General features: G+C 38.7%; 1 protein-coding gene across 6 annotated transcripts in view; it reads right to left on the bottom strand.

Annotated features, from left to right (window-relative positions):
• PLEKHA7 (pleckstrin homology domain containing A7) overlaps positions 1 to 25,472 on the bottom strand; it is a 156,779-nt gene that overhangs the window by 130,927 nt on the left and 380 nt on the right. For all 6 annotated transcript variants that reach the window (XM_051803946.1, XM_051803947.1, XM_051803951.1 and 3 more), the window contains exons 2-3: positions 25,366 to 25,442; positions 25,178 to 25,235 (exon numbers count right to left, since the gene is read on the bottom strand). In XM_051803946.1, coding sequence (XP_051659906.1) covers positions 25,178 to 25,235; positions 25,366 to 25,442 — 135 coding nt within the window. The remainder of the gene's footprint in view (positions 1 to 25,177; positions 25,236 to 25,365; positions 25,443 to 25,472) is intronic.

Raw genomic sequence — 25,472 nt, 5'->3', positions numbered from 1 at the left:
AAAAAGATAGCATTACTGTTTCTTTTATAAATACTTGTTATTCCATCAATCCCAGACTAGTAGCTGGAACCACTACCTAGCAAAAGGACAAAGCTCTCCTCTCTGGACCCAAATCAACAAGGACAGCAGTTGACAGGTAGGTATTAATTTCAGGATCTTTACTGAAAGCATTTAAGAAAAGTTCTTTACACAGGTGTGTGACTTTTCTAGTTCTGTACCAAATGTCCTGTCACCAGCCTGATGTCACGCCCATCACTAAAACTCTTTGTGCCCGACCTGTGAGCCAGTTGCTCACCCATCATATAACATGGTTGTCCAGCTGTGTGCTGGACACAGAAGGATACTGTGTGAGAGAGTATCAAAAGCTGTGCTTAAGTTCAAAAGGATTACATCGATTGGCTTTCCTAGGTCAACTAGACAGGTTATTTAGTGATAAAAGGAAATCAGGTTGGATAAGCAGGACTTTCCTCTCATGAAGCTGTGCTGGCTATTACCAATGACTGCATTGTCTTTCAGGTGTTTTTCAATACCTCCCAGAATAATCTTCTCTATAACTTTACGAGGCACTGAAGTGAGACTGACAGATCTGTAGTTCCCGGAGTCCTCCTTCTTGCCCCTCTTGAAAATCGGGACAATGTTCTCCAGCTTCCAGTCAGCTGGGACCGCTCTGGATTCCCGAGACCACTCAAAAATTAAGAGGCTTTGCAATGACATCAGCCAGCTCTTTGGGGATTCTTGGTTGAATATATCATTTTTTTTAAATGCTTTTTGGCAAGTGCTATGGAAGCATTTTTTGCAACTGTGCCAGGGAAGAGATTAACAGAGATACTAAAGAAAATAACTTTCAGATTATAGCTTTCAGGATAAGATTATATTAGAAATATCCAAGAACATAAAGGAAGTGGACACCATTAGAATGACTTTATGCCGAAACTGAAAATACATTTAAATGGCCAAATTGGTATCACAAGAAAGTCTAGGCAAGGAGTATTCATCCATTTTCTTAGGCAGAACTACAGGTTGTGCTAGATCAGCAGGGAGTACAGGAGTCACATATAGCAGGACTCCAGTTTGGAAAGGATTTTAAAAAGGAAGGCATTGCCAATTGTGTAACTTCCAAATACACCTGGGGAGAGTACACTGAATTATAATTTGACCATTTGATTCTAACTGAAACAAAGTCACCTAAAGTATTTAAAGGAGATAATTCAAAGTTTAAAAAAAAAACAAACACAAGCAAACCACAACATTCAGTCATCACACTGAAGGCAAAGATGACTAAATGTAACTAGTTTGGAATTGCATTGTTTAGAACACTACTAATCAAAATATTTCATGGTAAGAGTGAGAAAAGGAACTTGAAGGTAGTGAGATGGGGGAATAAACCAATCAGAAACAAACAGAGAATAACAGGGGGGGAAATCAACAAGAATCAAACAGAGAATAACAAACACTCTGCCTTATAAATAAATCTTATCCTATAAACCTCCCACTTCCACTTTATTTTTCCAACAAACTGATGCATACAAAAATATAACAAGCCTGAATGAAAACTGCCCAAAGCTTAGTTAAAAACAGAAAAATACTGGTTTTAAGATAGTTTCCTTTCTGACCTTTCTGTCCATTTTTCCACTTACTGCAGACCTTCATAAAAATCCAGAACCAAATACTGGCAACCACAGGCTTTTCCACAATACCTACACCGCCTGAAAGCTTAACTCTTTATCAAAAAGTCTGCCTATTTTACAGTGCGATATTTTCTATACAGAGAGAAATTACGTTTCCTTTATCAAAATATCCTGTTTTAAAATGCAGAACTGACAGCCAAGCTTTCCCAGTTATAATATACTCCCTAACACACTTGACAAAAAGTTGAACTGCAGGACAGAAGAAATGCATGTCAAGAATGTAACAGCATACAAAAATGAATCTGTAACAAGCCTGGGTTTTATGAGATTGTAACTACATTAATTTTCAAGACATTTAGCTTTCCCTGCAGACTCATTTGAGTGACCCATTCTTTAGCATTCCTTATTTTCCACCCATTAAAATTTCACTTATGAATACTTCTCGCAACTATCAGCACATGCAGCTGACTTGAAAGGCTATTGTTAAAAGCTCATGTAAAAGGAAATGATAAAGACAGATACTGTGGATTTACCCTCAGAGAACAGAAAGTTTCTGGGAAAAGTCAAGGCATGAGATTTAAAGATGACAGAATAAAGTGTTTAATCCAGCAAATCTTTTAAGTATGCTAACTTATTAGTGTGCAACTAACACTTAGATCTTCAAAGTTTTACTCTATTTCCCGCACAGTTTTTGTCTCCTATCTTTATACACATTTGCTAATACTCACTATTTATGAGTACTTGGTAGAAAACCCATCAGGATGGATGATGCACATTCTGGTAAAACATCATATGCAAAGAGGACTCACTGGAGAGAAGGGTCGTGGGACCTCAAAAGTGTAATCTGAAATTTAGGACCTTGGCTACGAGAAACACATGAGGTTCTCAAACTGCCAGCTTTGACTTTTAGTTAACGATGCGCACTCCGGCAGTCATTTTAGCAGAGCAGTGGGGACATCCACAGCTAGAGAATTAATAGGAAAAAATGCCATAAAACTACTACATAAAACTACTCCTTCACGTGGTAACATTCTCCTGTATCTTTCCTTCCTTGCATAGTCTCAGCCAATACCGTTCTGACTTACTGATACTTTTCCCGTCCTTGCTGAATTCTCGGCTTTCTTGTCCTGAAAGGCTACTTGATGCTGGCCCTGAGGTCCAGCACTTCCCAACACAAATCCCACTGCTGTTTACACATTCCCACATTTCTTCTGCGTGGCTGGTGAGTACAGTATCTCCACTACTTTTTCAGCTGATTACAACTCAGATAACTGAATGGAACTTATGAGGCACACATAATGAGAGTTAATTGTACTCACATGACGCAACTGAATTTATGGTCACACAAAACCTCAGCTACTGTAACAATTACACAGGCCTAGCATATCCTCATGCACAAAGCAACAAGCACACTACAATGACTTTAAAAGAGGTAAGACAGGACAAACATGCACATGAGTACACCACAAGTTGTACTAATCTAAACCATAGCAAGATGGTTTACCTAAATCTTCCACATAAAATTAAACACACTTATTTCTATGAAGTTTTACACTAGAATTTAAATACCCACGAAACACATATGGGTGTTAGTGTCTTCAGAAATAAACAGCAATTTTCTGACTTTAAGCAGTTTAAGTATACAAATTTGGCCTTTTTTAAGTATAGACAGAAGCCCTGCTCCAATAAGATTCAAAATTGTGAACACCCAATCTGTTACCTAATTTATGATTTAGCTTAAGAACTAAAGGCCTAAACAAATGTCTCAAAATGGATGACAAGGTTGAACATTACCTGCTAAAGAAATTTCATTTTCTAAAAAGGCACTCTCAAGGTCACCAGCTGAATGATCACCAAATAACCTTTACATTCACTAACCAAGCCAGGCATCATCTGTTATATTTCAAGATTCCCCCTCACATAATAACCATGAGTCAAACAGGTCAGTAAATACATCTGCCCACACCTGTAACAGTGTATAGGCAGTAACAGCATACAGACAGTACAGACACATGATTTTATGCCAATTATAATAAATAATGCAGAGATGAAGTAGAAAACAACCAAATACATGCGCTAAGTAATAGGAATAAAAACTTTTATTGGTTTTAATAACTTTATTATTCTCCTATTTATCAAATATTTGTAGGAGAGACCTTATAAAGAACCAAAGCTTTGATATATATGGTGTTATTAATTGTCCTGGGTTTGTTCTATTACTTTAAGCAAAAAAATTGCAAGCCATTCATATATGTAAGGACTACACACACAGGTACTTAGTGCCAGTCAAACGAGTATTTTCTCCAAGTTAAAGAAAACTGTTCTCCCTTTCTTTCTCCTTTTCAAATCTCTGGAATGTCACACACAGAGGATTTTACAAAAGTACAATGCCTATGGTGAGGTACTGTATTCTCTACACCAAACAACGGAATGGCAGCACGTGACATATTCAAAAGCACTGCAAGTATGCACATGTGCATCGTGGCCAAATTAACATTCCCAGGATTTGGTCCTGGCTTTAAACCACAAAGCAGACATGCTCTAGTTATATCCTGTAATGATATATTATTTGTTTCGATCACTACTGTATTTTTTCCACACCAAGTAATACGGTAATCACAGAAGTGGGGACTAATGTTTCCTCATTTACAGACCAGTATGCAGCCAAGTTATCTCCTAATAATTTTCTTGGAAAAGCTCATGTCCAAACACTACCTATATACAGTCACTCACATTCTGTACACTTCCCTCCACTAATTCTTTCCCTCTTGTTATGAACTGCAAAAAGCAAAAATTTCTTGGGCAGCACACAAACACTGTTCTTCTAATGGTTCAAAAACACAGAAAGCATTAATTATTTGAAACATTTAAAACAAGCTTTATTCTAAAAAAGTTGTGGTGTATAATTAGAAAACTATTATGAAAAATATCCAGCCTATACAATATAATCTATGCAATAACCAATCATCTCAGATGAAGATACTTCTTTCCAAAGCCTTTCTAAAGGCACCAGAATTTATTAAAAAGTTGAAAACTGCCATTTACATTACATGTATGAACAAAAGCAATTGTTGTCTTTTCTAAATAAGGCTGACTGCAAATATTTTACACTACAACAGGCCCTTTATCATACCATCCAAGAGCTTTGCCTACTTGAAGTAACAATGACGTTTTAATGGAACTTGCCTGGAATCTATTGCTCATTTTGTTGGATAGGTCTCCACTAGAAATCTTTACTATACTTGCAGGCATCTTTGTTAAACCTTACCATCCAAAGCATTGCTTCTTACAAGACATTTAATGCTGATTTTCCACAAATCCAGTACGATTTTTACCTCTCGAGTATGAACACAAGTTCTGCAGTTCTAGGCTGATGCAAATGTTAAGTCCTGTCATTTCTACACATGCATGTGTGGGAAGAGGGAGGGTATGTTTGTTTTTAAATACGGCAAGTACAACTTGTCATACTTCCTAGACTCTAGATTAGAAGACAAGAGGTTTTGAAAAGTGTTTTATTGGCAGTATCTATGAGTTTCAAGCTATATATGTATCTGCAGGCAAGTACATCTGCTGCATAGGTGTCTATCTTTGGATTTCTACCAGTTTTTCCCTGCAGTTCAACACCAATTTATAGCAGAATTTATAGAGGAAAACAACAGAGATTCCATGAGTAATCCATGCCAAGCCCCAATTAAGACTTTCAAAACAGTAATTACTTGGTGTCAATTATGCCACTACTTCTTGAATGAGCACGCTTTAAGAATCCAAGCAGAGCTAGCCAGACTGCAAACGCTTTATTAGCCCTTATTCATTCAACAGAATCTCTCTAAAAGCACACACAAACCCAAATCTCCAGCAGCTGTCTACATTTTCCATTGTCACCCTTAACACTGTGAAAAGAACAGACCTTTAGTTTGGAACTAGTTATTTTTGCATTTCAACACAAAAACACACTAAAAAGGTTTAAAAATAGACATACGTTGAAAGTTTTTAATTGCCATCTTAGTGTTAATAAACCCTTTCTAATGACTGAAAGACTGTTCCTTAAGAGTAAACAATAGGAGTTACCAGCACATGCACCTTCTCATTGCAAAATGATTCAAATTCTGTAACAGCCTCCAAAGCAAATTGTTAGAAGACACAGGAGCACTACAGAACCAAGGGGTTTTTTTAAAAAAATACAAGGTTAAGGTTATCCTCTCTGTCAGCATGTATTTAGTATGCCACTTTCTCTTTCAAAGAACCTGCATTACAAGGGAGCTTTCTCAAACTTCTTTTTTAAAGCCAATAAAGTAGATTTCCCTTTAAAGAAGAAAACAAACAAACAAACAAACAAATAAAGCCAAACCAAGCAATGGAGTAACTCAATTATTGGCCAGCAAGCCACAAAAATAAGGCACATCATATAGAAAAGCACACAAATTTCAGGAAAAATATACAGTACAATTAAAAAAAAATTCCCCATAGAAAACTGCATCAGCAGAAGAATTAATGGCTTTCATAAGGAGCCATGCCAAATCTAACTGGATAGCATTACTAAAAATAAGCACCCACATTTAACTGATGTATAGAAATTATTGGTGCCAACATACCCCTCCACATTCAGAAGCTTCAGACATTCTTTAAATAACCATTCAGAGATGCTGCAGATCCAAATGACAAAAGCACAGGTTTCTGTTTTCCTGATGCAAAGCACACTGCTAACTTTTGAAGGCACAATTTCAGTACAAATATGATTTATGAATTGGAGCAAAAAATGCCAAGTGACTGAAGTAAATAAAGCTAACGGTGGTTCCCTAACTCCAGCTTTTATGGACAGAGATTTGATATTATCTTACAATTTAATAACGCACAGGTTGGTTATTAAAGAAATAAGTTATTTTTTTATTCTAAATGTGAACTTGGTGACACAAAAATCACATTAAAACAATCCAGCCAATTTTTGCCGCAGTCACAATTTTTGTGTCAACTTTCCAAATTCTCAATGCTGTTTTTCTAGTATTTGCTAATGTCTTCATCCCAAGTGTAGACCACCAACACGAGAGCATGAGCGATGGTTTGCAAGGCTTAAACTGCCACATTTCAAAAAACAAACAAACAATCCTACCACAACTGTGTTTTTGTTCAGTGAGATCGGAAATCCCCTGAAGATTAGTTGAGCTGGCATAACAAACCAAACCTGCCAGAACAATTCATCTGGCTTATACGCTTTTCCTTGCAGCCATATTTCCTGAGGAACGCTCAGAAACAGATGTATTTCAACTTGGATAAACTCTTCTGGCATTCTGCTCCTGCAACCCTCTCCTAGGAGTAAAGAGCCCCCTTATCACATAATCGGTTTGGGAATCAAGATAAACAAGTGAACGTACCCTCTCACCTCAGAGGAGCACACGCCACCGACGCCTCCGTGTTGTTAAGAGGATGTGCACTGACAGGCAACAGGCACACGCATGTCACAGGCACAGGATGAAGCAATCCCATGCAGACACCCTCATGCACAAGTAGGAAGCAACAGGCCCAGGTCTTCTAGGGCTTACTGAACAAAGCAGTGGCTTGTACCACCAGAAAGATTGGGCATCTCTGAATTAAGCGGCAAGTCAAACTTTTTTTTTCTCCCACTTAAAATATTACTGATCTCCAGAGACAAAACGTAAACGCTGTAAAATGTTAGCATGATGATATCCTGCATTATTTAAAGTAATGTTGCTGTATTTATAGTACATTTCCTCTATTTTTATTAGTCTTGTATTACATATAAGCAGAAGAAAAGAATACACTGTTCTTATGACACAATTTCCCACACCAAACAACATTATTTAAAGTTGCTGGTCCTAAAGAAAAACAGTTCTAGCACCGTTATTTACTTCAATGTCCAACTTAATTCCTGGTAATCAATGCTAAGCAGATCATTTAAATAAACTTCACCAGACACAAAATTCCAAATGGCACCACAATCCTACTTTGAATTCTCAGGCTTTCTGCAATTACAAAAATCATTCAACAATTCCATGTTAATTGGGAAAACAAAGATCTGAAACTGCTCTTTCTTAGTTATTGAAAGTAAGGCCCTTGGAGAAAAGGTGCATCATTTCAATTCTGCTTTTCAAGACAAATTCATCCAAAGTGAGACATTTAAAAGCAGATTTATTCCTTAATAGTTGCAGAGTTGGCATCAAAAATGCCCTCTTGTGGCACAGTAGAACCCTGCAGAGCCTGCCCTCAAGTCTTCCAACTTAAATTTTAGAACAAGAATATATGACTCAGGGCTTGTTTTGAAACTAAAACGAGATAAGGAAAGTGCATAATAAGGCAAACTAAAACTGCAGATATCATTCAGAGTTTGAATGAATGAGTGCTTGAAACCAGTTTCTCTATGTGGTTCCTTCATTTTATTTTTTTTTGACTGTTAGTATAGTAGTGGGAACATCTGACCCTCCCATAAATCTGAGCATAATCCAATTCCTGGGGAAAGCTGCTCTGCTAACAGAGCAGATTCCTGAAAGGGGAGTCTTTGTGCTGATTGAAATCTTTTTATGAAAGAACATGTGTAAAAAAAAATTTGACATCTCCAACAACAGGCAACAACTTGCAAGGTTGCCTCACTCTCATCCCCACAGACTACTAATTCTCAGAGCGTGAGAGGAACAATCAATAGACAACTACAATCAACAGATTTTTCTCCCATGGAGCAAAGCAAGCACACTACAAATTTTCTGTTAACAGAAATGTGGCTGTGACAGCTTCTATTCCCTTATTTGAAAGCAGCAGCAGCAGGTTTTATTTTTGCTGCTTTTTAGCTCTCAGCCTGCCAAAATGACATTAAAGTAGCAGTTCATTTGCAAGCAAACAAAAAAAAAACCACTAAGAAAAAAAAAAAAAACAACACTTTAAACTGAAGTCAAACCTCCACAAGCACTAAAGTCCTGATGTCCAGTGAGGAGGGAGGGTATCTCCTATCTCCGTGTCTACAACACGGCACAGTTAAGAGCACATTCTTTAAACACATCAGTCTTTTGGTTGCATTTTGGCAGCCTGCCAGATTATTCCTGAGGACAATCCCTATCAGTTTGGGTTCTTCATCCTGCTCCTCTGCAAACAGTCTGACGTGAAAGGTGTTACTCTGCTTTTACAAAAGACAGCCCAAGAAGGAAGCACTTGTTTGTAAGCACAGGAATACCATATTCCAGCTGCCAGCTCATCTGCAGCAGCCCAGAGCAAGGTCATGTTCACTGCTGCCAGCTCATTCCAAGCACTTGGACAGAGCTGGCAGCAGCATCCACAGCGCTGAGCAGTGGGAGAGAACATCCAAGGTTGAAAGTGTTAAGTTTGAGAGGAAAAAAGCAGATTTCAGTCAACCAGGAAAATACTCAACAAATATTTTTACTTCAGTGAAATAATTAAAAAACAAGGAAAAAAGAAAACCCCACAGCACTTTCACAATCTACTATAAACCCTCAATCGAGTACAAAATTTCAGTTGAAATATTAAGACAACCTTAGAACATAACAATACATTTTAATTATAGAGTATCTGAAACTTTCTCTTTTCAGACATAAGCCATCCTTGTTTGGTTTATACATAAGACATTTTCAAAGTTTTCAATTCAAGTTCCAAGTTTCAAGAAAATTTTTTTATATACTTTTCAACATTTGTTATAAAAACAATGTCTTCTAAATTAAAGTTACTATTCAATCCTCAGTGAAATCACTACGTCGTTTCATCTGTAAGAGCACAGACGTAAACTTAAAAAGAAAAAAAATCCTTTTTGACAAGAGCTTTTTCTCAAAACTTGGTGTGTATGTAGCTGAGATGCAAGTCTTCCCATGAAGAGTCACATACCCACACTGTATCTGTAGTGGGCTGGGCCCCCCAGATGACAGAACCCCTCATGCAATGGTCATGGAAACACACACATCGCTGACACTGAACATAAGGGCGGATTCCTCGGGACAAAGCCCTGTTAGCCGTGCTGCAAAGCTACTCAGGCAGTTCAGAAACCACACAGGATTATGGTGAGAGAGTTTATCAACCCAACATGACAAAAGGGAAAGCAGTAGAATCTGAGATATTTCTGATCATTTTCCTCACTCAGCATTTCCAGTAAAGAAATGAGCAGAAAATCAAGAGTCATTAAGCTGCATTCTTCCAGTCATAACAGTCCAACAGCCCTTTTCTGTTTAAGTACAACCAACATTTTCATGCTTTTGGAAACCAATAAATCAGTATTTCCTTCCAGAGTCATCCTAGCTTGTGTCTATTTTCTACACCCTGGTCTTGCTACCTAGAAGTTAACTATCAGCCACTGAGTAAAGCCAAGCCATATGAAGCTCAACAGTTATCTGGTCAAGATCCCAACCTATTAAGAGCTGCAGTCTCCCACACCCTTGTATGTAGTTCTCCTCCAGTGCCTGTAGAATACAAGAAATAGATGCATGTGTGTACACACCCATATAAAAGGAGTGAGATGGGTTGGGGAAGGAGAGAAAAAGAATCCACAGTGTTCTCATTACCTCAGACTAGTTGTTAAGCCACACCTAAGACTGGAAGAGGTAGGTTTCCTATGAGTAGCACACAGCCTTGCAAGGCTTCCTCTTCAACCAGCCTTCCTCAGGTATATAGTAACAAAAATTCATTCTCTGCATAATTTAGCCCAGATCACTAACCTGAGTGCTGTCCCAGGATTTCTGCAGCTCCCTTAGTGTCTCTGTCTTCTGACCCTGGAATGAAATTCTCAATCTCTGTATCCACCCATCTTGACTCAGAAAGTCTCCTCTCCAGAGCATCAGCCTACCCATTCAGGCAGAGAATACAATTTCTCAATCCCAACAGGAAATAACTCCTCATAATCCCGGAGCAGTTGAATGTTAAGAAGGTCCCTCGCTTGGGACCTCACTTAGTGTACAAATGTTTAAACAAGAGGTATGGATTACACAGGTCACAAGTATCTCACCTTTATTGAAACTAGGAGCACATTCCCATCAGTTACAGTATCTACAGTACCAATGGTGAGGAGAAGGCAAGTATTCAGCTGACAAATGTTTAGCTATTTGCAACTACTCTAAGCAGTTAATTCAACGTATTTTACAGGACATCCTTATATGAGTCAACTTTAAAAAGGCAGCTGTGACACTTAAGATAAGTTTCTTTAGCGGGCAATATAAGAAGCCTATACCAAAAAAATCCACCTTATTATTAAGCACATACCAAGCAGTAGCCCATTTGAGTGGGCTGGTCTGCCTTTCTTCCAAGCACTCAGATCACTGCTGTCCAAAACAGAACATCACTAAAAACTGTTATTCTTACAGTCTTTTTAAAGTTTATTTCCAGAGAAGTGATACCTAAACAGAAACCCGATTTTCATGCCCTGGAGAAACTGTGGAGGGAGTGGGGAGGGGACTATTAACCTAAGAGCTAGAAAGCTTTGAAGGACATTCCTCTCCTATGGCATTTCAGATTAAGTACAAATTTATTCCTCTAAACGTTGGACCTTTTGACAAGTACTCCTCCTCATGATTAGCCACTTTAAAAAATAAAAAAATAAAAACATTAAAAATTGGGCTGAGTTACCATAGTCTACTCGAAAATGGAGTTAGTGAAAAGAGTCTTTACCCCAATCAATGGTAGAAGTCCACACTTTCAAAATGAAGGAAATGGACAGAAAGACATGTAAAAGCTAAAAGTTTACCATAAATCTCTGACTGACCTTTTAACAGCTCAAACAGCATAAATTCCATGAAAGACTTATGGCAGAATTGCTCCCACCATTTTTCCAAAACTTTTGAAAGAGATAGAACTTTTTTTTCCTAGCATCAAGGAAAATACCCAATACAGAAATATTTCCTCAAAGCTATTTATCTTAATAAGTAGAATATTTATCATGATGTTTTATGAAGATGACAAGTGCTCACTTCTCAGAAGATTTATTTATCCAGCATGAGATACAAAAAAGCTTCTACTAGACAATCTTTGACCTGCTTGACCTTCAAAAACACTTCCTGCAGGGAAAGGAGAGAAGCTACATCATTATAAATGTATTTTAACATAAATGTATTTTAACACATTTTGACACAAACTGATCAGGTAGACAGAATAACTTCACTGTCAAAGTTTTCCAAGATTAGAGCTCTGCAACTTTCTTACAAAATGGAAGCTTTTATAAAAGCAATTGTTATCTTAGATGGAATGACAAAAGAAAAAAAAGCCCCCTTTTTTTTTTTTTTTTTTTACATACAGCATTTAAAATGCCAGGGAGTTGTGCGTGGTTTTTTTCCTAATAACAGATTAAGTGTAAAGGCTTGCTTTTAAGACCTTGATGCAAGACCATTTCAAGAGCTTTTCACAATGCATGCATACATGATTATTTCAAGACAACACACCCCACAAACCCTTCCTATTATATCGGAAATTCCACACTTTAACATCAACCTTGTTAATTTAATTTGCCCATAACATATGGTGATAAAGTAATTCACGTACCTCTAAACTTCTTTCAAAAGTTCGTTTAATGCTTTACTTTCTGGGCAGGCACAGAGAAAATATTTCCTTCTGTTATTCAGGTACTTCAGTCAACAACTAGGTGAGAAGTGAAGAAAACCTACCTGGATGCACTTAAACCACTTTTTCTTTTCGAAATTTATGACCCTCTAGGAAAGGGAGAACAAATTTACATGGGTCTAGATTAAAACCAGCTTGAAAAGAGAAAGGGAAATCACAATTTACTACTTAAAATTATCTGAAGTAGGTAAAAACAAAATTATATATTTTTTTTTAAATCCATTTTTACTACAACCAAATAAGAGACATTTCATTATAGCTCACTTCAGAAGTGACATGTAAGTGGGAACCGTGTATTTATTAAGTGAAACAATTTAAGTTACTTTGTGACCTCTTCTCCAGATTACCAAACAATTCCATTTCTGGAAACACTGGTAGAGCATGAAATATCCACTGAAATATTTCATATATCAAATTCAGAACAGTTTAAAAGTATGCAAAAGTACTTAAATGGTTAAGCAGGGTATAGTTCATAAACACAAGTAACTTTGTTCATGAAGACAGCAATTCAAATATTGCCAACTTCTGACACACTACTCCCCCACAAAAAGTAATTTCTCTGATTGTTAGAAACTGTTTTGTCTACCTCACAAAGAGTTAAAAGCTTCCAGAAAGTTGAGTTTTCTTACAATAATCCATTCCCACATGGCAGGTTCAGGTGTTTCCTAAACCTCTGAACTAGAGCTCAACCTAAAGAAAGCCACAGTGCAGCTGAGAAAGAGGCACACTCCCTTCAAATCAGCGGAACATTGGGGCTTTCCTAACGCTGCTCCTCCACTCTAATTCTTCATATGGGCATTTCTCTCAGACCATTGCTCTCTGAATTCATACCTCTTTCATATTTCTACTCACCTCCCTGGTAGGGAGGTCCTACATTGCAATTTAACATTTTCACTACAAACTTCAGTAGCCAAACTAAATGGAATGTCAAGTTAATTGGCATGGAAGAGCTGCTGAGCCAAACTGAACACAAAAATGAGTAACACAGTAGAATTTTTAATACATTTGTAGAGGTCAACGGTCTCTCAAATTCTGTACTCTTGCAGAACCAAGAAACCCTGTGACAGAATACTTAAGAACTTTACTAAATCAATCAAACATACAATCATGCTCAATTTATTTTATATTTTCACCCCTTGTGTTTTACAAATGTAGAAATTCACCAAGAACAGCATTTTCAGCACATTTCCTTCTTTCAGTTTCATTCTGTTATACAGACCCAATAACAGGTAAAAACCATGTTTATTATCATTAATGGAATTCCTGAAAAATGAGATGAAAGGAAAGGGAGTTAATCTGTCTCTGGGAAAAAAGAAATTGTTGATGCCAAATGTTACTTTTAAACTGACTCCATCTGCATTACTCATTTGGAATTATCACAGTTTATTCATCATATTAATAGATTTTTTCATCGTGGTTCTAATCATAGATATCTTAAAAATTCATCACAAAACCTAAAATTTTCTTTCTAAAGGAAATAGATACATTATTCACTAGCAGCCCATTATATTTTAAAATCATGGTTTTTTCTATACTCCTACTCTCCACCAAAAAAAGGTAATAGGCCTATTTACAATGTACGTCATCCTAAATTACAGAAACCACTCAGGAAATAGCTGTAGGACAGTCTAAACATAAATTTACAAGTCTTTTAATTTTCCTACACAAACAAAACTCTGTCCTGGTCATCAATAATTCAGAAATTCTTTGGTTTTGCTCCTCATATTACTTAAAAACACAGTTTTGAGCTACTTCTTTTTAAGATTTCAGGCAACACTTCATCTGACTTCCACAGACCACAGTTTACTTGAGGTTCTGCTGTCTGCCCACCAGAGTGACACAAGAACAGCACACTGCTAATCAGAGACACCCCTCAAATTGCTAACTATTTCCTCTGTTGGACCTGTCAAGAAAGATGAGTTGCAAAAAAACTGGTCTCGTGTAGCTCCCCTTTTTCCTACTGCTACTTTTCTGGTGAGGGAAACATCACACCACCCATACACAGAAACTTCAATTTTCCTTGTTCATTTCTGTCTTTAGCCCACCTTATTTATCAATACCATTTAACAGTTTATTTGCAACTAGTTTAAACCAATGTTTTCCAACCCTCCCACATCAATAAATTTTACATCCTGCTCCCTGCACACTGAAGAATTTATTCTCCCCAGAGAAGGCTGATACTTAAAAAGCTCCATCATGTCCTTCTTTAGCCTTGCCTGCTTGTCTTTTTGTGCGGCTTTCCAAACACCTCATCACCCAGCCAGTCCTAAGCTACCACAAACACAGGTTTGACCTGGGAAAGGACAACCATTTCAGCTCCACAACCAACCACTGCATCTGACCAATGGAAAAAATAAAAACCTCTGAGCTTCCTTATAAGCAATGCTGATACAGCAAAAGGTGCAGAAAGAGGACACAGATTTTGGGGAGGTGGTCCAGAAACTGTATTTGAAACAGTCCATAGTATCCAACATATACACTGCCTCTGGCTTTTTCAAGTCCACACTGCTGACAGTTCAAAATGCTTCATCTCTTTTCTCATTTCTGAACACATACAGACACATCCAAAAATCCACAACGAAAAGCTTTTAATTCACTACTTATCTACACTTCCAAAATTACAGTCACAGCTGAGACGCCACCTTCCGCGTTCAAAGAAGCGCAGTGAAGGTGGTGAAGCATCTCCTGCACAAATCTTGTGAGGAACAGTGGAGGGAGCTGGGGGGTGTTTAGCCTGGAGAAAAGGAGGCTCAAGGGAAGCTTTATCGCTCTCTACAACTACCTGAAAGGAGGATGCAGCCAGGTGGGGGCTGGCATCTTCTCCCAGAAACAAGTGACAGGACAAGCTGTGCCAGGGGAGATTTAGATTGGATATTAGAAAAAACTACTCCATCAAAAGGTTGTCAAATATTGGAACAGGCTGCCTAAGGAAGTGGTTGAGTCACCATTCCTGGAGGTATTTGATTTAATTGGCACTTAGGGGCATGGTTTAATGGTGGACTTGGCAGTGCTGGGTTAACAGCTGGACTCGATGTTAAAGCTCCTTTCCAATCTAAATTATCCCTTACTGTAGTCAGTATACAGGGGTGGATGTTTCCTTGCAGGGCAGAAATGCACCAAGTACAAGGGTTATTAAAATCTCATACAAAATTTGAAGACATTTCTCCTGAAATTCTCCAGATCAAAATTCTGGATCAAAATTCTTACAAAACCAGCAATATTGCCATGGCAATTCAAACTGCTCAGTAAAGAAGAGGGAAATTACCAGACTTTAAAAATCCATATTACTTGTAAATCTCTAAGCAAGGACTACTCTGCATCAATATGGCAGTTCCTGCATAGCAAATACTGGGTATTATATGTTTGAATGCCTTAATTGTGTATTTTAATATCTTGTGTTTTACCTTGACACTGGATGTTTCAAGTTAGTAATGTTAACTTCAATTTATGTTTCTACCTGCAATTTTTTTTTAATCCTTCAACTGCAATGAAAATGTACACACAAAACCTGGATTTCATGCCCAACAATCACATATTGAATGCCCAGCCATCACACACCACACATGGAAACATACTGAAAGTCATAAAAGTGAATGTTGTTTTATGTCTTTGTCAAAGGACACTGTCATAAACCTCAGTAATTTCAATTTCCTTTTCATCATTTAGTTGTTTCAGTATTTCCTTAGACAAGTCAATGTTCTCCAAAGGCATGGAAATGCAACTCTCAAGGAAGATCCTTTATCCAGAGATTTACCTGTCCACCTTCTCAAACATCTTAGTAGTAACACGATAAAAACCAGCCAGTGGCACCAAAAAGAATCTCTTATACTGATACTAACACCTCACTCCACTAAAGATTTATCATTTCACATTTCAACTGAAAGGACTAAATACCCTGTTAAATAATTATATCAAAGCCCAACTGGACACCTGTAATCTGTTCATTTAAAGAATTTCATATGATTTCACATGAGACAAGTAAAAATACAAAATTGTTGGGGTTTTTTTTTTAATATAAATGAGCTCAAACTTCAACTTACTACAGAGCTAACTGGAAGAGCAAAAGTAAATATTTAAAATTGAAGACTGGAAGTAATAACATGCACAGTGCTGAAGGAATAAATCTTATCACTAGCTGAAATAGGCATTCAAGTATTTCTGTGCTAAAAAAGCAAAGCACAAAAGCGGCATTTAAAGAACAGCATTAATCTATGATTTCCAAGGAAGGAAATAAAAACATTTGCTCAAGCCACTTGACAATATAATTGTCTTAAGTGGAAAGCAAGCAACAACTTTACATTAAAAAACCTGCGTATTCACAAATTCTTCTCTTTAAATAAAAAAAAAAAAAATGAAAAATAGGGCTGATATTCTGAGATAGTAATAATCAATATCAAGTGTTTGACAAGTGTCATCTAAGGAAAATGGCTTTTACCATTTTACAGCTGAGTTTTATTAATTTAAATTACTCCAGGGTATTCAACACGGTTTTGAACCACCATGTCCTCTGTAGAACAACTGTCTGCACCCAGATTTTGTCAGTCTTATCTCACCATGCAAACAGCTAATGTTTTAACTCGTGAGCTCCAGAAAATGGTAAAGAAAATATTACTAATGCTGCTTTACCAGCCAGTGAAAATTACATATATTGAATCACAGCCATTAGCACAGTTCTGTCTGCAGATGTATTTAAACTGTTTGCTGAAATTAGCAGGTGTTAGAATAAGCCCCAGTTCATTGATTCAAAGTAGGCACTAAGAGGTTAACCTTCAGAGCACACATTTAAAACACCTAAAAACTGGCTTAAAAGACACCCATCCAAAAAAATTATTTTAGCTTTTGTTCTCTGATTTATGCTGCTTGATAAGCAAAACAAACAGTACCTCTATCTTTTTCATTTCTCTCCTTTATATTAATATCTATATCCTAAGTTAATCAAAACAAGTCTTTCTTCTGCCTGAAAAGGGACAAAGAAGTAACTGCAAAAAGCAAAGAACAAAATAAACATGAAAGTTAAGTGGAAGTTGCTGTTCAAGCATTTTGCCACTTTGAAGATGACTGTGAAACTATGACATTTTGAAACAAAGACGCAGCTTGCAAAATGCAGTAACTACATTTTTGCAGATGCAATAAACCAAAATATTAACAGCAGCTTTCCTGCTTAGTCATATTTTACAATCAGAGTCTACATGAGCTCCTGGAAAAAATCACCTGCATGTTGCAAAATCAATGTGTATTTTCAAACTGCTTAGTAGTCTACTCTTAGATCAGGATATTTGGTCTCTAGGAAGTAAATAAAAATGTAATAAAAGTCCTCACTTGACAAAGAACTGTAAATAAAACCCAGTATTACTCAGATGCTTCGTTTCAGCAATACATCCAAATCTCATTTTAAGAGCTTTGGTTGTACGTTTTATTAAACTAAAGATAAAACCCTTAAAGGTACAGATAAGCATTAAGGAAAACGGGTTTAAACAGAAAACTTCAGGCAGACAAGCACATACCTACTACGTATTGGTAACAAGCTTTTGTACCTGTCTAGACAAGTCAGTGACATTCTTGCCAAGTACTGCATGGCAGACAATCAAAAAGAAAAGGGTTGGGCACTTAACCAGATTCTTCTTGGATTTTAACATCTTTAATTACAAAACTGTTTTTAAATTAAAATTTCTGCTTCTAAAGACAATATCTCAGTAGACTTCGTAAAACTGTCCAATAATGCTGCAGGAAAAGACAATTAAACTATAAATAAAATGTGTCATCTTTTACCGTTATCCAACACAAGGTCATAAAGAAAAAATTTTAAAAAGCACATCTAGGAGGCAAAGACAAAACAAATTAGATTTAGCAGTAAATTAGAGTGTACACTCATACTGGGTAGAATCAGATGTGATATTAAATGAATGTGACACCACATTATTCAAGTTGGTCTTTGCAGGGATGCAGCACTACAATACTGAAGCAGTACACTTAATCTGTACCAATGAAATGTAAATATTTGAGATGATGGCAAACTTTGATCAGTAGTGAGGTAAAAACTCATTTTAGTATAATCCATCTGCAGCAAATAGAATGATGGGAAAATGCAGGGTATAGAACACATGAGAAAAACCTGCACCCACGTACTTCACAGCATTTCTCTTTTCACTGAAACACTTGCTAAGATTGTTTAGACAGTATTGCTAGACCTGCCTGGAAAAAGGTACCTTTTTTTTCCTCCATTACAAAATACTAAAACATCTTTTACTAAATATTCATGTGCAGAGTGGTAACCCTTTTTAAGTAGGTCCAGTTGCTAGAGTTTACTACTGATAGATTGAAGAAGCAACCTTTTCCAACAAAACATGTACTAATAATATCAAGATTCTGCTGTCCTAAGTACTGAGATTCTCTCTTTTCTGGTAGCTAATGGGTAACAAAAATAAAATTAAAAGTGTGGAATAAATTATCTATTTCCTGATCCGATGGGATCAGGAAAAGCAGTATGGAATGTAACACAAGATTATGAAAACTATTTTTAAGACTCTAGCAACGCTTACCCAGTAAAACTGTATTTATTTTTAATCTTTACATTTTAGACAGACTTTCAGAAATACTGAAACCCTCACTACCATATGCACCTTCCTAAAACATGTGCATAGGTTCACCTGCACAGATTCAATGAATGCAGAAGTGGACACTGCTTCAGGAAAGAGGCTGAATGAATGAAGTTTTTCTGACACGTTAATGTTTAAAAACCCAGAACGTGTACTAAACAAAATGTGGATGCTGGCAGCTTTGGAGAACCAGTTCAAGGTTTCTGAGCTACAACACAAGGAAGCCATATAACCCCAAGCAGAACAAAACAATGTTCCTCTGTTTCCCAGACAACTTTGATTTTCAGGAGTGCTCAGCACTCAAAAAAGCATCTCACATTAATGCGAACCACTCCCCCCAAGTGTATGTTATCCTTGCTGACCTCCTCAGGTAGACAAAATTCAGTTTTCCAACATCTGTCTATCTTGGAATGAAGGCAAACATGGATTGACAAAACAAGCTAAGTACTTGCAAGGTGCAGCCATGCTTTAAAAGCAAACAAAAGCCAGCGCCTCCCCTTACATGCTTCTCCCTCCCCCAAGGAATGCAAACAATATTCCTCTTCATTCATATACCTCACTGAATCAAACCACACATGGCATTTCCCTTACACACAGTTCCAAGCCTGCTCTTCCAGAGGGCACCCTGGAATTCAGGCAGCATGAAAATACCCTTTTCCCGCCTTCTGGCAGCTGAACTACAAAGTACTTTGGCTGTCTGCAATTGTCAGCAATCCCTGCCTGAGCCCAAATCTATCAGCATTTACTTCACTCATTAATGAGTGATCTCTCATTTTAGCCGTCATCAAAAAAGGACACTTAATCGTTTCCCCAACTGGAATGAAACATGTCTACTGTATCTAACCAGCAGATCCAATATTACCAGCTCAATTCTGTTCACAATCCAGGAGAACAAAATTTATTAAACAGGCTGCCTGACCAAGCCCAGAGCTGGAGAATTAAGGATGAGAGACACAGAGAAACTCATAAAAGCTGAAATATTTACTTTTACTGTAAATAGTTCTGTTTCCCATAGCCCAAATGGAACACTTAATCCCAAGAAAATTAAGAAGAAGAACCAGCACATTTTTACCCCCAGCCTGGCAGCGTTTCTCCTGCTGCCTAATCTCCTGCCAGCGAGCCAGTAGAGGCCGCTCAAGACCATGGATCGCTCCTGCAGAAGTGCGGGATGGGACAGCTTCCCAACCCTCGCCTTCCAACGCAACACCCAGTTTTCGCATCTTTCTTCCACCTCCCCATTTCATACCTGCTTTTCCACCCTTATAAGTCACCTCAGTGAAGTCTAGTCCCCACAAGGGCAACTCCTGACTGTAGGTTATCGCTGGTTATTAGAATTCAGGTTGCTGTACGTGGTGCTCTCAAGAGTTATCCAAACTAGACCTTTTACCTATTGCTGTGGAACCAGTCCAGGTTTCCTTCCCTAAAAGCTTCCCCATGACACTCCACAGCATACAAAGCCCCTCCATTTTGCCAGAGACTATGCTTAAATTTTCTAGAGATGGTATAAACTTATCACTTTTAGTGAAGTTCTCACATGGTTCCAGCTTTTATTCCACTTCAGGAGCTTCCCACAACTCAAACTGGCCATGCACAGCAAAGCTAAAGTGCTTCGTAGGCCAGCTCCTCACAGGTGGGTTTCATGTCAGTTGATACACTTACTTATCCATTAAATGAGACCTTTTATCTAAGCACGGGTTCAAGAACCCCAAAGGACATGATCTATATTGAAGATCTCATTATGAAGGCCATCACTACTCCTTACAGCACTTAAGTGCTTCAATATCTTTTAACTTCCACAGCAACAACCACCGTGGAAAACAGATTAAGAACAAGAAATAATAATTTGTCTTTACAGTAGGTCATGGAATACATACAGTAAACAGTGCTTCAGCCCACATAAGCAGCCACTAAAAAGAAACAGTTTTCAACCTCCTGCTAGGAGTGGAGAACACAGAAATTTCTGCAGGGCAGAAGAAACTTGTTGATTAAATTTATTAATGAGATTATAAAACAATCTTCTCAGATAATCAAAAGGACTGAACTCAATAATCCAGATAGTCTCTCCCCCTTTGGGCTTCTGTGATTAAATAATCATTAAGTGGGTATCATCCAGAGCCCACACTGGGTGAATCTCAGCTTCAGTGTAGTTTTCAGTGACACTGTACCTGAATGTTCAGGCTTGGCACAGAAGAATCAAAGTTAAAAAGGCAGACTTCAGTTTAGTGTGCTTTGCTCCTTCACTATTTCCAAACACTTGAAATGTGTACCACACATATTTCCTTCATAGAGTACAAGATAAATAGAATTAAAGAACAGTTGCAAAACAGTTACTGACTTTTACTATGAACATGACAATTTCACAGTTTTATTTCTTGTACTGTTATCCAAAGAAGAGGCCATGTTGAACCAAAAAGTGACTTAATTTAAGTGCTGATTTCTACTCTTCTGCTCCTGATTCTACATTACAATTTGAATGCAATATTACCTTTGAGATGTGCAACACTATAGCTGCAGTACACTTCTTTAACGCACTTAAATACAAGCCAGTTAGGTATCTAACACTGGAAGAACAGATCCTTTCACATCAATAGTCATATCAATCTTTGAAAGCTATAAAAACATAATAAAAAAGCACTCCACACTTTCAAAGCTTTCCAAATTCCCCAAGTCTGTTGGATGACCAGAAAAAGGTAAGCAAATGGAAACAAAAATCTGAACTATCACACATACACGCACTGGTTTACCATCAGTCACTACTTGCCCTACATGCCCCTATCTCCTTCCCCAAAGACAGTCTGCCAACCACAACACATCAGCAACCAGCAACCACAGAAACAAACCAGAGCCAGTGCTGTCAAGTTTCCATTCAATTCCACATATGCTCAGCAACAACCTTTCTGCAGGGACTCTCCCATAAAGCAGCTGCCTAACAAACACAAGACTTCTCAAAAACATCAACAAACAAAGAGATGGAAAGGAAGGGTGCAAGATGTACTGAGCATTCCAAGTCAGAAAACACAACATCCATGATACTTTCAGACAAATAGGTTTTACCAACACTACCAAATGGAGATCCAGACAAATCAGTTTATATATAATTTTTAGTTAGTGATTTTAGGACAAGAGGCAGCACTGCACCAATAGGGTTTGCTACTATCAAGAAAACCTGAATAATTGGAACAGATAAAATCATTCGTGAAGACATGGATGTGCACAAATGGGAAGAACTGGAATGTAGCTTCCTAATATAACTTACAGTCTTAGAAGTTAAAGCAGAAAAGGAAAAGAAAGATCTGCACATATCAGTCAATTGGCAGCATTCACATGTGCTGTCAGTGTGGGCGTCTTCCCTAAATACACAAACAACCTAAAATGCAGAAAACTGAGAAATTTTTAGAGCCAAAAAAGCACTTTTGTTGTGTGAGAGCCTCACAAAAGCTCACTCCAGCATACGATTCCGCTCACTGAAATGCAACAAAGATGACTTCATATTGCAAGAGGTGCAGAGAAAACTACAGGATAATGAAAGAGACAGAGAGCCCTTTTTAAGGGACTGGACAAAGAACCCATCTTGCTTAGCTGAGCAAAACAAGGCTAAGAGGGAATGTGATTTCAGATGAGCATCTCGAGTAAATAACCAAAGGGAAAATAGTACTCCTTAGACTACAGGACATCTGCCTAACTACAGAACAGCAAAAAACCATTCCAAATCACAGTACATTCGTTTGGAAAGCTTCTATCCAACAGAAGGAGAGCTCTGGAAATTTTCAAACTCTGGTTATGTGGAAAGGGGAGAAAAGTTTATCTGGCTTTGATATTAACCTTGACCAGGTTATAAACCTTTGTTTTACTGTATGATGTTTCAAGTTGGTTCACAGTATAGAAAGAAGCAATATAGACATGGAAGTAAACGGACACAGGATTAGTTAAGTTTTTTTATGTCACAGACAGCTCACATCCAATGTTTTACCTAATATTTTCATTATTGCTGTACCAGAAATCAGGTTTGTAAGATACCTCAAGTAAGTGGCCAGACTGGAAAACTACAGTACTGGGCTGTATTAATACTGGAAACTATCACGAGGGAGAGGGGTTACTTGGAATATTCCTCCTGACACCCTTCAATAAATTAGTAGCCAAGGAGTAACAATGCACTTAGGAAATTTCTATGGATGACACCAGACTGGAACTATCACCATTACAAAGAGGACTGGGTAGTTATCCAGGAGAGTTCATGGGTTTTGTGAGCTGGAATGCCAGAAAATGGAATTCAATACCACAACATGTGAAATCATGCGTTTAGGGACCAGTAACCTTTTCTGTAAGCTGAGAACTCATCACGTGGAAGCAACATAGGAGGAATGAACAGAGTTGTGAGGCATGGAAATCATCCTCTAAGGATGCTGATGTTTATATGAGCACAAGGAGAGCTCAATATGTTCAGGGAAGAAAAAATGAGAAATTCCACTTGGCTCAGGAAGCCTCTGAGCTGAAATTAGAGAGCCTAGAGCAGTGCTGGGGGAAGTATCACTGATGAAGAGGCGAATATCATATTCAGTATCAGGTGAATCTTTGGTCTTAAACAGTACAGTTGAACAGATTCATGTCAAAAAATTGCTGGCCTCCTCACAAAACTTTGACTAAAGATGGTCAAGCTTACCCAACTGCCCTGTAAAATACATACTCCATTCCCTATTTCATTTCCCGCAACAATTCCAGCCCAAGCTAAAAAAATGTTATTAGCACAAGTTATGACATTGCACTGCACACAGCTCTAATTTAATGCATCAGAAATTAAAAGTTTTCTAACTGCCTGATACACAAGACACGAAGAAGCACTCTTCCAAATAGAGCAGCTGGGAAAAGGAATTTAAGCTGTTCTTAAACTGCACTAGTAAGTTTCTGGAAAGAACAGGAAAGCAAATAGCTGTATTCCCACATCCAGAAGTTTGTCTTGCTGTACCCAGATAAAGCATCTGCTTACACTACACTTACAGACCGGACAGCTACCATATTTTAGAGTTTTGTCAGCCACCTATGTAACCAGAAGAACTTTTATTCCTTTCTTTCAACTCACTAGCCACAGATAAAGGGTGGCAGCTCTAAGTGGTATTAAGCTGCTCTCCAATGCCTTGATACTACCTCCTTTAGTTGAGGGCTAAACTAACTGCCCAGTCCAGCACTGTAAGGAATTCTCTGGCTCAGAAAAACAGAGACTGAATGCCTTTTTTCTCCTTTATAGGTGAAAAATTGACATATTAGGATCATCTGGAACTTTATTTAACAAACATTCTATCACGCGGGGCATTTCTGATGCCTTCAGTCAATTTGTCCTTCCAAGTCAATTCCTGGCACGGTATAGTTTGGAAATCTGATCTTTACTAAAAAGCTCAAGTTTGTCAAAGGTTTTGGGGTAAGCTCTGTAGGCATTTCAAAACTAGGCAACTATGACACAGCTGTCTGCAGTTATTGGGGGCTGCACTTAATGACCTGGCCTGGCCATCCCAGTCCTGCACTGAAGCAATAAGATAGACTGGAAAACACTGAGACTTTCTCTCTTAGTTCCATTAAATTTGTCAGGCATTCAGACTTCCAAAGGAAAAATGCAATGGCATCACAATATCTCTATATGCAGGATGTCCCTGAGTTGTACTGATTTGACTAAATCTCTACTTTTACATCAGTGTTTACATTTGTAAATGTCTTGTATATGCAATGTTTTAAAGCGGCTCTGTTAATTATTCTACTTTACTCCAACACGTTGGCATCCCACAGAATAAAAGCACCTCAATAAGCAGCACATCTCTGCTTTTACCTGTTCTCTGAATGAGAAATGCTACAAGAAAGACCCGGCGGCCACCACCAGTCCTGGAACGGCAAGTTCATCTGTTCAGCCCCGTCTCCGGGAAGAAACACTGGAGGAAGCCTTTCACTTGCAAAACTTCCCGGGGCTGCGTCCACAGCCACGAGCCACTTAAAACAACAAAACCACCATCCACACTTTCCACCACGGCCGGCGCTCAGCAGTGCAGCGCTCCACCTGCCACACACCGCTCTGTAAATACCGGGGAGGGGGGAGGAAACACCGCCACACAAAAAAAAAAAAAAAAAAAAAAAAAAAAAAGAAGAAGAAGAAGGGAAAAGTGAAGAGCCGGCTCCGAGCAAACCTGTTGCTGAGCACCGCGAGAGCGCGGCTGCGGGGGGATCCCGCATCCCGCCGCTCCCGGCAGCCAGCTCTGCCCGTGGCACGGCACACCCCGACGTCCCGCTCGCCCGCTGATCGCTAACGAGCCCGGCGGACGTGCGGGGCCGGTGCGGGGGTGGGAGCGGCTCAGCCGAGCCCCCGGGCGGGCCGGGGCCGCGCCGCCAGCGCCCCCGGGGCTGCGAGCGGGTACTCACTCGATGAAGTAGCTGGCGCCCTCCTCCGAGAACCCCTCCTCCCATCCGCGGGGCAGGTCTGCAAGGGACGGGGGAAAGAGAGAGAGAGAGAGCGGAAAGGAGGGGTGAGAACTTCGCCCGCGGTGCCTCCCGGCCGCGGGGAGGGAGGGGGCGCCGCTCGCGGGCCCCGCCGCCCCCCGGGCACCCACCTGAGCGGATCATGTGGCCGGAGTTGACGGGCTCCCCGGTGCGAGGATGCAGCCAAGTGGTGGTGCGGGTCAGGTCGCTGGGAAGGGAGAAGCGGAAAACATGCACC

The sequence above is a fragment of the Manacus candei genome, unplaced genomic scaffold (genome assembly GCF_025592945.1).
Source record: "Manacus candei isolate 608988 ecotype Guabito, Panama unplaced genomic scaffold, ASM2559294v1 h1tg000060l, whole genome shotgun sequence".
Classification (NCBI taxonomy): domain Eukaryota; kingdom Metazoa; phylum Chordata; class Aves; order Passeriformes; family Pipridae; genus Manacus; species Manacus candei.
Note: the sequence above shows the minus strand (reverse complement) of the source record. Positions and strands in the feature narration are given on the sequence as shown.